Raw genomic sequence first — 18,175 nt, forward strand, 5'->3', positions numbered from 1 at the left:
AACACGCCTCTGGATTATCTTACGATACAGTCATTTATCACTTGGAGTATTTTATCTAGCCCTGGGCAGAGGTAGTAGGGGAGACACGAGGTAATAAAACCCCAGTCATAGCAAGTAATGTACAAATCCTTTTAAAAAGTTGGATCTTGGGTACCATACTCTGTAAGTGTAATTGGTGGTGGGACGTGAGGAGTTGTCTGTCCGTTTGTCTCATTATACCTGACAGGAATCAAGGAAAGCTCACTGTCATATTCTGTTCTTCCTACTTGGTCTTCATTAATTTAAACATCTCTCACTTCTATCATCTTTTCCATCCATCTGCCCCCACCATCTTGTCATCCTTCTAAACTCCTTCCACTTTATCCCTTTTAACATCACAACCGTCGACACTTATATCATCTTCATTATAAAATTGTGTTGTGTTGAAATTGGATACATACCAATTTGGATGCTTTTCAACTCAGAATTACCCATGATACTGTTTTTCCTTATACCTACCTTATTTTTTTTAACCTAAGTGCACTTACATGCTCATTTTACTTCCGTTTTACTCTGCACTACAAAATGTTTAATCATCTGAATCTTGATTGTGTTTCTCGTTAACTAAGAATTCTGCTCCCAGCTTGAGTTGTCACGAGATGTGATTAGCAAGCTCCTTTTGTCATCACACTAATTAAAAATGTTCACCATAAATTCATACCCCTTAGCTTTGCTTTATAAACGTCCCTCTTAAAACATAGTCATTTGGCTATAGCTAAAAATGTACTTTTCACCAGCCAGCATTATTCCCTTTCTTTCATTTGTACCTTATTTAATGAATATTTGCTGACTATATTACAGGGCTCTGGGCTAGGCACACAGGTTATGAGTGTTTGTCTGCCTGTATTTGGTGTAGGTCTTGGCTTGAAGGAAAAGTGCATATAAATAAGTAGATTGAAAGAAATATGACGACAGGGTCTACTGGATTCTTTCCAGCTGCACAGAGGGAGAAAAGTGAATGTACTCTGGGAAACAGAGAATTTGTGTGAAGGTGAAGATGTGGAAGCAGGATGTGGAGGCAGGGAGCAGACAGAGGACAGGGGAATGACACCTAAAGCCAGCTGAAGACCAGACTCTGAAGCAGAAAGGTGCTTCAGTTCATCTAAAAAGGAGTACATACCCTGTCTCCTTCAGTCCAGCAGTCACATTTTTCTCCTGTGAGGGAACAAATCCCTGTTCTTCACTTGAGCACCAGGCAAAATAACTGGCTTACGTGGAGGGCCTTGTACTATTATGATCATACTCTACATGGTAAACTGCATACTCTGTGAGAGGCTGCCCAGTGGGCCAACTCATCTTTTCTTCCCCCTACTCTCATTCTGTCCCCAACACTCACCTCTTTTGCTCCTCCCTCCCCCTTTTTCCTGACTGGATATTTGCATGGTCTTAAATGTACATAGGGTACAACTCTGCTATGTACGTGTTAACAACAGTTGGTACTACATTTGACCTCGAGGACAATGTGTGTGATGAGTAGTAGAATAAGCTATAAGCTATAGTTGTAAAAGTTCTTGGGAGATCATGCATTGTGTGCCGATCATTAAGTCTATTCTGTTGGCTTTTGGTGGGTTTTTAACTAATATGACCTAATTCAGGTTTCCTAGAGATCTTTCTAGCAGTGAAGTAAATAGAGTCCGGTTTTGCATGGTAAGAGAAAGGAATGAATCAAAGGTAGTTTAGGTTTTCCAGTCTGGATTCTCGATGGTTTTAGTAACACTGCCAGCTAACAAATGGAGTTTGGTACGTTGCTGAGCACTAAGAAAAGTGCTTCCCAGACTGTATCTCAGTTACACCTCTCACGTTCACCCTGTTGGTTAGAGCTGAGATTTAAACCCATAGCTGCCTTACATAAAAGCTACTTGTATGCATCTTTGGCATAGGATTTCATTTTGGGGCAGTGGCAAGTTTGAGGAGCTGGTAAGACAGTTGCATAGAGCTGTTCGTGGATGCTGTAGGAAATGCAGAACTCCAGAGAGTGAAGTTAGTGCTGGCAGACTAGGGAGTCTTCTATCTAGCCGATTGTTGTTGCCTTGAGAGAAGGGAAAGGGGAAGAGTTGGGGACAGAGCTTAGAGGAATACTTTTATTTAAGAAAAGCAAAATAGGTGAACCAAATAAAGGCCAGAAGAGAACAGGGGGAATATATTGTTACAGAAATAGAGAGAGGGAGTCTTTTTCCACCAGTTCAGTTTTACTGTAAAATTGTACCCATCAGTTTTGCTGTAAAATTGTACCCACATCATTGCTTTGGTCTCCTCAAGCCTCGTATCCTGCCAGCAAAGGAAGCAGTATGGCTTTGCCCTGGCTTGTGAGCTGTACCAGTTCTTAAGGAGTGGTTCTCTCTTGGCATTCCTTTGGTCTGCCCAGAGTTGTTTTCTTCATCTCCTGTTCACTTCACCATCCGTAGCACTTGGCTTCTTCTACCTTTAATATGCCCCAGTCACTTCTCTTGCTGAGGTTCCCTGTGACCAACTGATCTAAGCTATAGAGCCACAAACACAAATTCATTTGTTCTCTAACATCCCCATTTGTACCTCAGATCTGACCTCCACTTAACTTTGTTAGCTGTTGTTTTTGCTGCTGCTTTTAGATGAGTGCTTAAATTTTCTATTTTATTTTTACTAACACTCTTTTGTATTTTAAAACCAGTTTTATCTGAACCGCTATTTTTACACCTTCCCCCCCTTTTTCTCCTGGTTTGAATTCTCTTTGGGTAAAGCATTAATTCAGTATACATTGAACATGTGAATTGTAGGCTGTTTTATTTATTTTTTATTTTTTTATAATAGTTTATTGTCAAATTGGTTTCCATATAACACCCAGTGTTTCTCCCCACAAGTGCCCCCCACCATGACCATCACCCCCTCCCCCTCCCCCTTCAGTCCATGGTTCGTCTCCAGTATTCAGTAGTCTCCCTTGATCTGTGTCCCTCACTCTTCCCGGCTCTCTTTCCCCCTTCCTCTCCCCATGGTCCCCTGCCAGGTCTCTCCTGTTAGACTATGAGTGCAAACATATGGTATCTATCCTTCTCTGCCTGACTTATTTCGCTTAGCATGACACCAATTGTACGCTGTTTTAAAAGAAAAAAATATCTGCTCCATGTAAGATGTGGATTGGAGCTTAACTTCCTCCCTGAATTATTGGTTTTAATTCTTAAATACTTTGAATCAACAATGCGATTTTTCTTTTTTAGATCTTCATAGTTAAGTGTTAATCAAAAAGAATGTAAGAAAGATTTACCTTGTGCCTTCACATCTCCTCACCCATTCAGCTCCACCCAGTTCTTTTCATGCTTTCATATTTGTTTGATATTTGTCACGAACCAAGTTGGTGCTGTGGTATTATGCTAGGGGAGAAAGGGATTTGATGATTTCTCAAGCTGCTTATAATAAATGGGGAAATAGTCAATACTTTAAAATATGTGATCTTTGCTTGTGAAGATACTGCTTAAAAAAATGAGGGAGCACAGAGCAAGGCACTTTTGCGAGAGGGGAACATTTAGGAAAGGCCCCACAGAAGTAGGGAACTATAGCTCCATAGTCCTTTGTCCTAAACCCCTTAGGCCAAATGTGGCGTGGTATTCAGAATTCTTTAGGTTTAGAACAGTAATACAATGCTTATATGACCTATTTTGTTCTTCAAGTAGGGTCTGTGACATTATCTGGGAACCAAACACATTAGTATTTCTGCAGTAAATCATACAGTTGCTCTGATGAGCTAAGTGAAAACTATTTTATAGCCTCAGGTCAAGTTTTAACACCAAATGAGTTAACGCAAAATTTATGAAAAATTTGTGGTGGTATTATAAGATTGAAAGTCTGTTTGTACCAAGGGAGTTAATAATGGGAAAAACGTGCTATCTCCTGTTGCCACCTACTACGAATTCCTTGTTACCATTTTCAGAATGAATTACCTGTAGTTACTTAAACAAGTCAGTGTTATTCTTGTTTTTGGGGTTTTTTTTTTATTTGTACTTTGCAAGTTCAGGTTAAGTCCTTTAGAGTCCTGCAATTCCATAAAGTACTTTATTTGAGTAAGTCATGTAGTAATCTCTTTCCATTTCTACATCTTAGCTGTTCTACTGAAATACACTAATCTTCATACTCTTGTCTCACATTCTTCCAAATACCTCCTATATTGGCATGGTCAAAAGAGTATTCATTATCTTGACAGTGAACTTGACTTGTATAGTTAACAGCCTAACTCCTTAGAACAATTTCAGTGGAAGCTCAGTGTATAACTTTGTCTTTTGATTTCCTTTAACTGCTTAAATGAACATAAACTTCTTTCCACATACCCCATATATTATAAGCAAACTTAGTTTCTCCTTTAGACCAAACTTTTAAATGTCATTTCAGGTCTAACCCCTAGTTGTTCATTCATATTAGCTGAGAGTATGGATTTAAACTCCTGTTGCTAAAAATTTCAGGTAGACTTCACTTTGGCAACAGCTGCTAAAAAATCTTTTGAATAATGATCAGATTTGCATATTAGATCACTTGGCAGCAAGATGAAGCATAAAATGGAGCACAGAAGATGTAGAGGAATAAGTGAGCCCGGTAGTTGCTGCAGTTCAGACCAGAGGAGAGACCAAGGTTAGAGGGTAAATTGGGTGTGGAAGGTGAGAGGGGAATCTGTGCTCCCCCATTGCCTTGGGCCAAATTGGCCAGTGGGCCATTTGTGCTGTTGATGAAACTGGGGGAAAGGAAGAAGAAGAGTTGGGTGTGGGGAGGCATTACCAGTTTGGCGGGCTTTAGACTTGCAGAATTTCAGTTCCTCCCGGGAGGTTTTAGTGGGAGTCTCTGTCAAGTAGCCAGATGGCTAGATGGCTCTGCTGCTTAGAAAAGGAGTCTGAGATCCACATTTATGGTTTTCAGCTAGCTGACAGGTACTCCCTCCTAAGGGGTACAAGCTAAGTTTTCTGAAACATTAGCTTTTTTAAAAGTAGAACAGTGCCCACACAAAGAAATGAAATTAAGAAAGACGACAAACCTAAGGCTGTTTACTGATCTTTTCCTTTAATTCATTGAACTGTGATGATCTTCCCAGTTTAATATCTTATTTTTCTATAAAATATATCACATTTGCTTGTAATGCACCGCTGCACACCCCCTACTCCCAAACTGTTTTCTACTTTTTCCTTAAGCTTTTTGTTTTGTAATCTTTAAAATCTACGAAACAAATTGAAGGAATAGTAAGTACAATGACTACCTGATCTAACCTCATCTGGAGTTCTCAGATAAGTTTTTGCTATATTTACTTAGCAGTCTCTTTATACACACACATACTTTTTGGCTGAGCCGTATGAAAAAGTAATTTGTAGACATCATGCATGACCTCAAATGCTTCCACCTGCATCTCTTAAGAATAAGGATATTCTCGTGTAACCACAGTACTGTTTAGCATATGTAAGAATGTGAAATTCAATAGTAATTAGCTAATGTCTACATTTGATATTCCCCAGCTTCCCAGAAATGTATTTTTGTAGCATTTACATCTCCCCACTGCACCAGCCCCTGAATTCAATATGCAGTCATGTGTCTTTAGTCTCTTAAACCTACAAGTCTTTTTATGTGATTTTTTTTTTTTTTTTTTTTTTTTTAAAGAGGGAAGACTTTTGTGTTACACAGAGATCCACATTCTGGGTTTGTTTTCTCATAATTTTATTTGGGTTGTACATTTTTGAGAACTATTAACGATATTTACTTTTAACAAACCCCTTTCCCACTCCAGTATAAAACTGTGTCATAGGTGTTTTCATGGGTGGGTCTTGCATGAATGAAGTTTTACTAACTAGGTACTTTAAAACCTAAAATTGAAGGTGGGGAGGTTATTACTGCTGTTTATCCATCTTCATCAGAATATGCAGTTTTTACCCTTTGGTTTCAATTTTAAAACTAGTTGATTGAGAGCTAAGAGAAACGTTCATTCTTTGAAAATTCACGATTCCCATTTTTCAGATAACGGAGATACATTGCTGTGGCCTACATTTTCTCCCTGTGTAGTGCTAAGGCTCTTTTTAACTTCACTTTCATAAGACTCGTATATTCATTGTGTTTTTGCATTCAAGTATTCCTTTTAACAGGCCACTTGAAAAGGAATCAAATGATAGTGTAACAAGTGAACTCTGGAGACTGTGGGGTGGGTACTGAGGAGATTTCCCTAGAGAGTAACAGGCTTTCAGAATACATAGATTCTTTTAGAGGTAGCTGAATGGTTTAATCTCAGTAGTCGAGAAGGCCAATTCCAACAAATACAGTATAAATTGTTGCAGTCATGTTAGGATATCAGCAAGTTAATGTGATGATAGTATGTTTCTGTTAGATTGAAAACTCTGGTTTTCACTACCTACTTTGTTAGTTCCACTCACTTAAATCACTGTGATGATAAGTAGTTTAGTACATTTTCATATGTCAAAAACAGAATGCCAGATATCCCATTTTCCTCTGAAAAGTTCAATATTAGGAAGTCTTAGATTTAGAAGGAACATATCAGGCAGTGTGCCAAGGGGTAGAAGGTTAATTTTCTGAACATACATTCTCTTGTCTGCCTCCCTGTAATCTGCCAGGTGATTATATATTCTAAGAATACAAATAACTTATAAGTCAATACTTGAAAATACATTTTCTAAAATTTCAGTAGTACCAAGTCCATTAAAAACCACCCCCCACAGACTTAAGTTCTTGTCATATCATTTTGTCATTCTTTTGACCACTTACAAAGCACTGTTTTTATATTTGTTTTTAAATGTACCATTTCATATGCACAGTATTAGTGCTTTATATGCTTTCTCTGAGCATTTTGTGTATATATGATCATTACATGTTCGTTATTTGCCTTTCCTGTGTAATTTTCCAGTCTTAGACTCTGTGCTGTTTAACACCTCAGAGAACTATTCCAGGCAGGGCAGCCCTGTGTTGTTGTTTGGAGTCCAGTCTGCCTTTACATCTCAGCCTCTTCGTTTATTGGTGGAGGGGGAATTGGGCAAATTACCAAACCTACTCATTTTTGTTTCCTTTTCTGAACAATGGGAATAAGAATTGTATCTTATTCTTGTTATATTGTATTTAATAAACTTTGCCAAGTATTATGTGGGTCTCACCACAGAGTAAGCACTCAGTCAATGGTAGCTGTAGTTATAGTTATTAATATTAATGTCAGTTATGGAAACCCCCATCACCTTCTGTTTTTCAAGTAGTATTCACAAACCTAGTGCAGTGGTTCTCAACCGTGGGTAGTTTTGCCTCCCCCTGCCCCCTTTCTCAGGGACTATTAGGGCAATGTCATGATTAGAATGGGAAGGGTACTATGGATATTTTGTGGGTAGATGCTAGGGATACCACAGAACATCCTGTAGTGCGCCGGATAGCCCCTCACAGCAAGGAATTATTCAGCCCAAAATAACAATAGTGCCTACACTGAGAAATCCTGACCTAATGGGATCCAGATTAAATATGTTTTAAATAATCTGTTTTATGTTCTTTTTGGTATAATTGCACTTTTAGTGGGCACTCAATCCACATTTTTTTCAAATTAAAAAAATAACTTCAGTTTATTAATTATACAGTTATTTCAACACAGTTTAAGAATTTGACATGTCAGATTTAAATATTGATCACTAACTGCCAGGCACTAACGTAAGCACTTTATAGAACATATGTAATTGTCACAATAGCACTGTAAGTTAGGTGTCATCTTTTTGCAGTAAGGAAACTGAGGCATGGAGGATAAGTATGTGTGTAACTGGGATTTGAACGCAGGTGACCTAGCTCTAGAATTTGCCCTTATCTGCTCTGCAGTTTTCTGTCTATGGTCTTATTGTAAAAATGTCATTGGTGAAGTTGGTATCATACTAAAGCCTGTTGAAAAATAATGCTACAAGTCTTAGACATTGCTTCCAATCTCACCACTTAAGAAGTTAGAGGTTTGCCCTGGTTCTTACTTGCCTGATCATAAAAATCATCTGAGACTCTTACTAACTAGAACTCTAGTCTCTGTTCTTAACAACTAAATTCAGAGTTCTGTTGGAAGAACCCTGGGAATCTCTTTCACAGTGGCTGAGATGAATCCTTTGATCAGGCAGCTCCCTAACATCCTAGACTAGATTAGATCTCTTAAAGCTAACAATATTTTTGTTTCCCCTTTTCATTTGTATATGTTATGGATCGTTACCCTACCTGCATGATAGAAACTTCATCACAAGTGCAGCAGTTTTGACTATACAGTAAAGCAAACTGTTCAGTATCAACTCCCTTTTCCCTTTGATTCCCTTTTTTAAATGGATAAATGAAGTGTACTTTGGTAATGGCCAGTTGGCCTAATAATTGGATAAGAGGGGATAGACATTGAAGACCAGTCCTTTGTTAGTGTCAATCCTAGTGTTCTCATCCTGGGGCTGGGTCTTCTAAAATACCATTGTGTCAAACATACGGTTGCTTTCTGGGAACACTGACCAAACGAAACCTAAAAATTCAGACTCTTTACCCTCATGGTTAACATTTGCTTTCATGCTTGACTTTTCCATCCAAGACTCTAAAATTCTTAAGATACTCATTTTATCATTGACTGAGACCTTGATTTCCTGCCATGTGCTTGGTTCAAATGAAACTGTAGAATGTCTTCCTGACCTTCAGACACTCAACTGTTGTCCTTCGGGAATGTAACTGTGGAGTGACAGGTGGCAGGTATGTTTCAGGAGCTCACATGTTGGCTCACTTTGCCTGAGTGGTTCTTTCAGTAAGATTGGTCAAGGCGAGGCACCTCTTGGCGTACTTTAATTTGTACACCACCTACTTCTTAGTGGCTAAGATTGTTACCATAAAGATTTAGAAAGTGTCACGTCACGTTAACCCATGCTTCATCTGATATTTGGGAACTTACTTTGGAAACTTGGTCAAGTTGCCCCCAGAATGTCTTGAGTAGTGCCCATTGTTGTTTTAACTTTAACAGTATGTAATGTCACTATGGCTTTGTTCCTTAATTTCCCTGTTCCCAGAAACCCGATTCCCAAGGTTAAAATTCTTGTAAGAACAGTTGTGTATTCCCCAAATACTCCCCATACTAGCTTTGTTCATGGCATTCCCTCTGCCTAGAAGATACTTTCCTCCCACCTCTCCTTGCTCACATTTAAATTGACAACTTCTTGGGGCGCCTGGGTGGCTCAGTCGGTTAAGTGTCTGACTTTGGCTCAGGTCAGGATCTCCTGGTTCATGGGTTCGAGCTCCACATCGGGTTCTGTGGTGACAGCTCAGAGCCTGGAGCCTGCTTCAGATTCTGTGTCTCCCTCTCTCTCTGCCCCTCCCCTGTTTGCGCTCTTTCTCAAAAAGAATAAAGATTAAAAAATTTTTAAAAAAAAAAAATAAATAAATTGACAACTTCTTTATGGAAATTTCTGTGATTTCCCATCCCCCCTCAACTGAAGATGAGCTTCTCCTTTCTTTTAGCGTTCCTGGCATGCTTTTGTCTATTTATCTTTCACCCAGTATATTGATTTATGATTATATTGTACATTATCATTTGTCCTTATATTTGTCTTTGAGTTTTCTTCTTCTGTTATGTCAAGTATATCTGTACTTCTGTGCCCTTTGCAAAGTTGTTCTCCAAAAGTCCATCCCTCTTGTGGGTCCATCTTTGTAGATGGCTTTTGGAGTGGATTAGATTCTACTGTGTAACCTCAAATACACCAAGCCCTCACTCAGCGTCTTCCTTGTGGTTTTCTTCCAGGCTAGAGCTGTTTTTAACACCCCCTGCCTTTTTGTGTAGTCTTTCATCCAGAGAGCTAAAAACAGGGCTTGGGTCCTGACACCAGATTGATCCTTAGAAGTCAAAGAATTCCCCACTTCTCTAGCTCCTGAAATAATTTCTGACCCTGTTCCTAAAATGCATCTGTTAAAAACAGCATCTTCTGTCTTCTACGTTTTTTACTTTTTGTTGGTGATTTATTATTTTGCTTTGAACAAGTTGGTGTTAATTGCTGTAAGATAAATTTATTAGAACTCATCAAAAAGGAAACAGAGGAAACAACAACAGTGATTTTGTTTGATTCATATTTTTTAGCTCACACTCAAATGTTGTCTTCATATAAAATCAGTCTGTGATTAACCAAAGCAGAACCAGGTGACTATTAACTCAAGTCTTGAATATTAGATCTATATCTTCCCTAGGAATCCTTTCCCCAAATGTTTTTATTTTCAATTTATTTTTCTCTACCCTTCAAGTTGAATCACATCCTTTCTCTAGGACCTGCTCATTGCTGTGAACTCCAAAAGAGCCTCTGTTTGTCTCAATTCTCCTTCTGTTTCAACTGCTACCTTTTGAAAATGAAGAAACAAAATCTTTTAAGGAAAAAACCTAAGGGCAAGGGGGTAAACCACAATTTGGTGATTCATTGTCAGATGGCATTAATTGAATTCACAGTTTTCTAAGATTCCGGCTGTGATTCCAGAAGCAGAATACTGATGGCCTAGTATTTTCTCTTAAAAACCCTAGCTCTAACCCTTCATTGCTTGCAGGAAAAAGTATATACTAATTGCCTTTTTCTGGATGGAACTACCCAATGAGCCATAAATTATAAACTACAATCTAACTACCAACGTGGTCCATAGCATTGGAGATGAAAGTTTGTTTGCCAAGTAGAGTGGACTAGTACTGCCCAGAACCAAGGCTGTGTGTCTGAAAAACAAAATCTTAACTGTGCTAATTGAGGTTTTAGGAATCATTTTCAAAAGAAAAGTAGTTGGGGGGCGGGGGTACAGGCAGGTAAAAAGACAGGAAAAGAGACCAGAAAGAAGAGAGTACAGTGTGAGATCATGAGCAGAGGCATGACATTTTGTTTTTACAACCCCCTAGCCCAGCCATTTAAAAATTAGCTTTATGACATCAGACAAATTTAGCTTCTCTGAGCTGTAGTTCGGTCAGTGGTAAGGTGGAGATAATAGTGCCTCTGGCACGGGTTGTTTAAGAGGCCTACACAGCATAATGTGTCTGAAGTACTTAATACCGTGCCTCTTGTTTCTTCTTGTTTATGACTTATGTACTTTATTATGACTTTCGTTTGTTTTCTCTCACAAGAGCATAGTGGAGTCTGAAAATCTTCTGAAGGTATCTACAAAGTTTCAGGTGTTACTTTCCTGTGAAAGAGACCTTACTTTGAAGCAATGCTTGGAAAACTTGCTCAGTAAGCTCAAGGGCATCAGAGGTGAATTATATGTGACACAGAACGGGTGAAAAGGGAGGAGCAGGCACTGTTGAGAGCTAGCGGCCTAGTCTACAATTATATTCCCTTTCTTTTTTGCCATGGTGTGACTTTTCACTTGCTACCTCCCCGGACACGTCTTTCCTGCCCCTTCCACACACAGCTGCCCCAACTTGACCTGCACCCATAATCTGAAGCATTATTTGGTTTCTAAATAAGTTAAACACAATTGCCGGGGCAAAACTAAGCATGAATTTCCTTGAATATGAGACTGAAAGGGTCTGCCTTACAACTGTAAAGTTGCTGTTATTTTATATTTGTTAAATAAATTTAACAAGTTTAGATATATTTTTAGCCATCTATTTTACCTTGGTTTAAATTTACATGGGTTCTGGTAAAGTAACAATGCTTTAACCTTGTTACTTAGGAAAGCAAGAAAATAGAAATTAAAAGAAATTAAATATGCTATTATCATACTTTAAATTTCACTTACATAATTAGATGTTTATTGAGCACCTCCTGTATGCCAGGCACTATCCTAGGCAGTGAGTAAAATAGGCGAGAACTTTGCTTTCAAACAATACTCAGTTGCTACACCCATTTCCTTCTCTTTAGGGCATCTTCATTATTTCTGAATAGTAGAGCTGAAAAGTGCCCTAGAGATCTTCTAGTCCAATCTCTTTCAAATGGAGGACCTGCACCACTAATTCACAGTAGAGTAAGAGAAGTTAGCAGACAGTTGCAAGTAATGACACCAAACTGTAGGGAAATCAGCACAAATTGAGAATTCACTATATTGTTAGTATCATGAGTTTGGAAAAGGTATAAATTTAAAAAAACGTATAAGTGGAAGATTCCACTATGTTAGTCTCAAGTTAAAATCAGGTAATGTCTTTTTTTTCTTTAGCACTTAGGGAAACCAATGTGTAGTGACTAAATCCATAAATGGCTTTCTGTGTATATAGACTCAGAAGTTGTAGAAGCAGCTGTACAGACGATGCTGTTTGTGAGCATCTAGGCAGTACTGATAGAAATGATGTGCCTTCCTTGCCTTGCCGTAATAGAATCCTAGCAGTTCATATCTGGAATTTAGACCCCTCAGGTCAGGGTGAGGACATTGACTCCCAAAGAGGTAATTGACTTGCCCAAATGAGAGCCAAAATTAGCAACTTCTGTTCAAGCAAGGAGTTGGGGTTTTTATATTAAGGTCACTATATTTTAATATTCAAGTATCCGTTTTTCATCTTTAAATGATCTAACAGTGTCATCATCAGACTTGCTGAGCTTTGGCCTTATTTTTTTAAATAAGAGAATATCTGAGACATTGACAAAAGAAAATGATAAAGTCACAGATATTAGAGCCAAGTCGCTTGGCATTTCGGTGGTTCTGGTAGGATATCTCTTATGCTAAAAATGCCCAGTATTTTGTTGCTGGTCACAAACCATTTTTCCCCCATAACAGGTATTGTCTTCTGAGAACTCTGAAGCAGTGTCAGGCACTGAGGGAAGCCCTCACTGCTGCGGGGAAAGAGATTATATGGCACGGGCGGACAAAAGAAGAGCCGGCACATTACTGTAGCATTTGTGAGGTAGGTAACTGTTGTCATCCAGTTGTTCCATAAAGCCTCTTCCCTCCCTACATCTGATTCCTCTTTAGTGACTTTCATTTAAGATGTATGTATACCCTTATGTCCTACATCTTCCTGAAATTGACATCACGTTCAATCTTGTTATTTTATAAAGCCTCCTACCTTCCTACTTTTGGTTTCTCTTTAGTGACTTTTATTTGAAACGTACTTATTATATTTATACTCTTCTGTCCTGCAGCTTCCTGAAATTGATATTACGTTCAGGCTTTTTATGTTCTTGTTTCTTAACTATTATATTAAAATCTGATCTCATGACATACTGTTTTGGTAACAAACAATGAATTAATTCTAAAAGTAATCTACTACAGAGTCATCTGTCTGACAGATATTTTAACAAATGATGATGATCATCAAGAAGTTTAGGCTTGAGATTTTACACTGGGAATAATTGAGATGGAGGCAGAAGATAGTACACTTGGATGTAGCTTGGTATAGCTCCAAGGCAGATCACTGTTCCCTGTAGTATAATTAGTTCATAGGACACTGGGCAATCTCCTGTGGCCAAGGCTTGCAAGAGAAACAGAAACCAATATTAACGTAGTACCTGTTCTGAAGAAGCTTGCTTCTTCTACTCAGAGAAGACAAAAGATAAGCAACGAATTGTACATGAGACTATGGTGAACGTAAGGTTGGTCTTACTGACTTAGGATAACACTGAGGGGGAGAATGACCTAATTTTCCCTTCTGGTATCAATGTAAGAGTTCACAAAAGTATTAAAGTTTGAGTACATCCTTCAAGGATGAGTGAGTAGGACTTCAATGGGCTAAAAAATGATGAGAATTAAAGGTAGAGTGAATGTCACTATGAGGCACAGCTTGGGAAATGGAATGGCTTAGTCAGAAAACGGTTAAGTGTGCAGTATGGCTGGTACACAGGCAGTGCAAACTCTACTTACAAGCCTAGGTGGTAGGAAGTTTTGCTGTGCATCTTGAATGATTTTAAGGATTTGGTCATTTATTCTGAAGTCACTGAAGCCATCAAAAATTTTTGAGCAGGCAGCAATGTTGGATATGTGTTTCAGAGAGAAGTGTGATTTGGAGAGAATGAGATAGGAAGCTATATTACAGTGGTCTTAATTAAGAGTTATTATCCTAAGGCCTACCCTAGATTGTAGTACAACTATTAAAGGAGAGGAATTAAAAAATATTCAGAGGGTCAAATCCGTAAGACAACTCATTAAATGGCAGAAGTGAGGGGACACGTGGAAGAATGATCACAAATTTTCTAGTTCAGATCATGAGGTTCATGTTGTTGTTCACTGATAGTAATGGTAAACTGGTGAATACTGAGATTTTAATTAACACACTGTTCAAAGACCTGAGGTCATGAGAGTATTCTGTCGTTGAATAAGTTCAAGGATATGCCAAAGCCAAGAATACTAATGATCCATTTCAAACCTGGAAATTCTGTATTCTGACACTGACGTTTATTTGAGATGATTGAATCTGTTGACTATTCTAATGTATAACCTGGCTAAAGTTAAATCTTTGGGAGATCTTGGGCTCCTGGGTGGGTCAATTAAGCACCCAACTCTTGATTTTGGCTCAGGTCATGATCTCAGAGTCATGTGTTTGAACCCCATCAGGCTCTGCACTGGGCGTGGAGCCGCTTAAGAGTCTCTCTCTTCCTCTCCCTCTACTTCTCTCCCCCGCTTGCTCGCATATACTCTCTTTTAAAAAAAAAAGTGGGAGATTTGATAGATTCTAGTTAGGTGTGTTATACCTCAAAAAAAAAAAAATGAGTGTATAAGCTTTTCAGAATTTGAGGATGACTCCTATGCCTGTGTTCTTTCTTATCCCTGCTGAACCTTAGCAATTCATCAGTCTTTCTGTAAAAGGTAGAGGTATTATTTCTAAAATCATCTCATACTCATGAGTATGCTTTTTGCTTGTACCCCTGTTCCCTAGCATGAGACTTAAAACTGAATACTTACCATCACTTATCTCTTTAGTTTCCTATCTATAAAATAATCAGATTATATTTACTCAACAAGTAGGTTTTGAGGTTTGTCTAAGCACTGTGGTGTGTTCTAGAGGTACAAAAGTGAGTAAAGCATAGTCCATCTGAGGAACTCAGTCTGTGGGAAAAGACAGTACTCTGTGATGAGTGCAGACAAGTAAATGGAGAATAACAATCACTTTCTTCTGGTTGTATGCCAGTGTTTTGGATTTAAAAAGCCTATTTTTATAGGCTGACTTTGATCAGCTTTTAAATTAGGCTTTTGCCTGTGGTTGTAATGAGTGTGTCATTCCCTTAGGCCATTCCCCTAAATGTGCATTACTACCCGTGTCTTTGGGTTTGGTGCAGAATAAACCTAGGTCCATTAAAGATTTCTCAGACACGACCATGTTTGTCTTCGTTCTGACTCTTTTTTTTTTTTTTTAATGTTTTATTTGTTGTTGAGAGAGAAGTTCAGTGAGCAAGTAGGGGAGGGGCAGAGAAGAGAGGGAGACAGAATCCGAAGCAGGCTCCAGGTTCTGAGATGTCAGCACAGAGCCCGACGCGAGGCTCCAACTCAGGAACCGTGAGATCATGACGTGAGCCGAAGTCAGATGCTTAACCGACTGAGCCACCCAGGCGCCCCTTAGTACCTACTCTTAACCAGAGATGACTGTCCACAATTTCATGTAAAGTAGAATTTTATGATTATACCAAAACAGTACAATAAGTAAATACCAAGATCTCCATTGAATGCTTTTTCTCTTGCATAAAATAGGTGGAGGTTTTTGATCTGCTTTTTGTCACTAATGAGAGCAATTCTCGAAAGACCTACATAGTGCATTGCCAAGACTGTGCACGAAAAACAAGCGGAAACCTGGAAAATTTTGTGGTGCTAGAACAGTATAAAATGGAGGACCTGATGCAAGTCTATGACCAATTTACATTAGTAAGTGAAATGAACATGTGAGTACATACTTAGCTGTGTAGGGAACCAGCAGTGTGTGTTCTGCGACCTGGTACGTAGGAGGTAATGAAATATTCAAATGTCCCTTTTCCTTGTTAGATACTGCATGAGGAAATAGTCCTATTGTTCCCCCTCCTTCACTTCCAAGTATTTATTCCTATGAACTTGGCATATTTCATTTCCCCTCTTCTTCCTGGGGGAGTCCAAGGCTAAATACTGTCATAGTAATGACATTTTAAAATCTTCCTGTGCTTTTAGACCACTGTCGTCTTTATGTCATTTGATTTCAGTTGATAAAATGTGTACATAGGTAAGTTTTGTCATTACCAGAAGTATTAACCTCATGGGAATATTTGATGGAGCTTAACTTCCTGGTACGTTACATAACCTTATGAAATTCAAGTATACTTACAAGTTATCTCAGTTTTTAATTTTAAAGAGCAGATGCTTAGGGGGAAGCTTTTTACTCTAGCACATCAATAGTTTCATGAATAGAAACACAGACATAATTTATGAATTGTTGACTTCCTCCAGTACTTTTCTCTTACATATGTGATCAGAAACTGAGTTCTGAATGTAGCTCCTGTTTTCATTTAAATGGTCTTCAAGATTGCTTGAAGAAGAAGAAAATGATCTGGAATTAAATTAAACAAAATATATTATCTTTTTGAGATAGGTTCTGAGGCCAGTCACTGATGAAGTTATAATTGATTTGTGAAATCATTTCCCACAAGCTTTTTTTTTTCTGGAAGCAGTCTAAAAACTGGTCAACCTAATAACTTCCTAAGAGGTTTTGACTAATTGGTAAAGTACAGAAAAATGTGGGTGCACTGAGTAGAGCAATGATCTCAGATCCCTTAGGACAGTTGCCCAGATGGGAGATGGTAAGGGAGGTTATTCTTTGACATTGTGTGGCAGGCCCTTAAACTTTCTGGAGAATCGTTCCTTCCTCTGCCTTCAGAGGCAGACATTGTAGCCTTGAGCTAGGGAGCACAGTGTGTATAACAAAGTAACGTACGTTTTATTTTCAGGCTCCTCCATTACCATCGTCCTCATCCTGATACTGTTCCATGGACATTAAATGAGACCTTTTCTGCTATTCAGGAAGTAACTCAGTTCTGCACCACTGGTTTTTGTAGCTATCTCGTAAGGCTGCTGGCTGAAAACTGTGTCTATGCAACCTTCCCAGTGTGGAGTGTCACCCAACTGGACAGGGGAGAGCACTGCTCCTACTCCAGGACTCTCCCGAAGCTGATCAGCTGTACTTCAGAGAGAAAAAAAAAATAATAAATTCCATGTTTTGTATATATCTGACAAAACTGGCAAAATCATACAGACTACTGACTTGAAAACAACCTCTTTTATATTTCTCTATTTCTGGGCTGATGAATTGGTTTTCATCTATCTTTTCCCCTTCAGAATTTTCCTTGGAAAAAAAATACTAGCCTAGCTGGTCATTTCTTTGTAAGGTAGTTAGCAATTTTAAGTCTTTCTTTGGTCAACTTTTTTTTTTAATGTGAAAAATTAGGTAAGGAACTTTTTTACTGCTTTTATGTTTTTCTGTCTTGTTTTGAAACCATGATGAATATTACAGTTTTGGTTCCTAAATAAAAATGTTTAAAAAATTAACAACCAAGTCACAAAGATAATGGATTGCACATAGACTAAGGAATAAACTTCAGATTTGTGATTTTTGTTTCTAATCTTGATGTAAATTTACACTATTTATAAATACATATTTATTGCTTGAAAATATTTGTGAATGGAATGCTGTTATTTTTTCCAGATTTACCTGCCATTGAAATTTTAAGGAGTTCTGTCATTTCAAACACTACTCCTAATACATTTTCTATGTGTAAATAAAACTGCTTAGCATTGTACAGAAACTTTTATTAAAATTGTTTAATGTTTAAAGAGTTTTCTATTGTTTGAGTTTTAAAAAGACTTTATGTACAGTGCCCAGTTTTTGTTCATTTTTCAAATCTGATTATATATATTTTATATATACTTATGTATGTATATATAATATATATAGAAATCTGGATATATATGTATAAAGATTTAGAACTTAAATTTTTCTCGTTTTAAGTTTCACATCTATGGTAGATTTTTGAGGTGTCTACTGTAAAGTATTGCTTACAAAAGTATGATTATTTTTAAAGAAATATATATGGTATGTATCTTCAAGACCTAAAATGTCAGACTGGTTTATTGTTAAGTTGCAAATTACTGCAATGACAGACCAATAAACACTTGCGGCCAAAACATAGTATAATAGTAAAAAACAAATAGTGATTGAAGTTGAGATTTTAAAGGGAAATGTGACATGAGCTTGGTAAATCTTGTACATCACTAAGTGGAGTTTTATATGGAAAAGGGGTTCAGATAA

At 38.0% G+C, this 18,175-nt stretch overlaps 1 protein-coding gene across 8 annotated transcripts in view; it reads left to right on the plus strand.

Moving 5' to 3' along the window:
• Positions 1-17,702, plus strand: part of KDM6A (lysine demethylase 6A) — a 206,489-nt gene extending 188,787 nt beyond the window's left edge. For all 8 annotated transcript variants that reach the window (XM_029930769.1, XM_029930770.1, XM_029930774.1 and 5 more), the window contains 3 exons: positions 12,694-12,820; positions 15,598-15,768; positions 16,818-17,702. In XM_029930769.1, coding sequence (XP_029786629.1) covers positions 12,694-12,820; positions 15,598-15,768; positions 16,818-16,847 — 328 coding nt within the window. In that variant the 3' untranslated portion in view covers positions 16,848-17,702. The remainder of the gene's footprint in view (positions 1-12,693; positions 12,821-15,597; positions 15,769-16,817) is intronic.
• Positions 17,703-18,175: the final 473 nt, after the last annotated feature.

Source organism: Suricata suricatta, chromosome X (assembly GCF_006229205.1).
Source record: "Suricata suricatta isolate VVHF042 chromosome X, meerkat_22Aug2017_6uvM2_HiC, whole genome shotgun sequence".
Lineage (NCBI taxonomy): Eukaryota > Metazoa > Chordata > Mammalia > Carnivora > Herpestidae > Suricata > Suricata suricatta.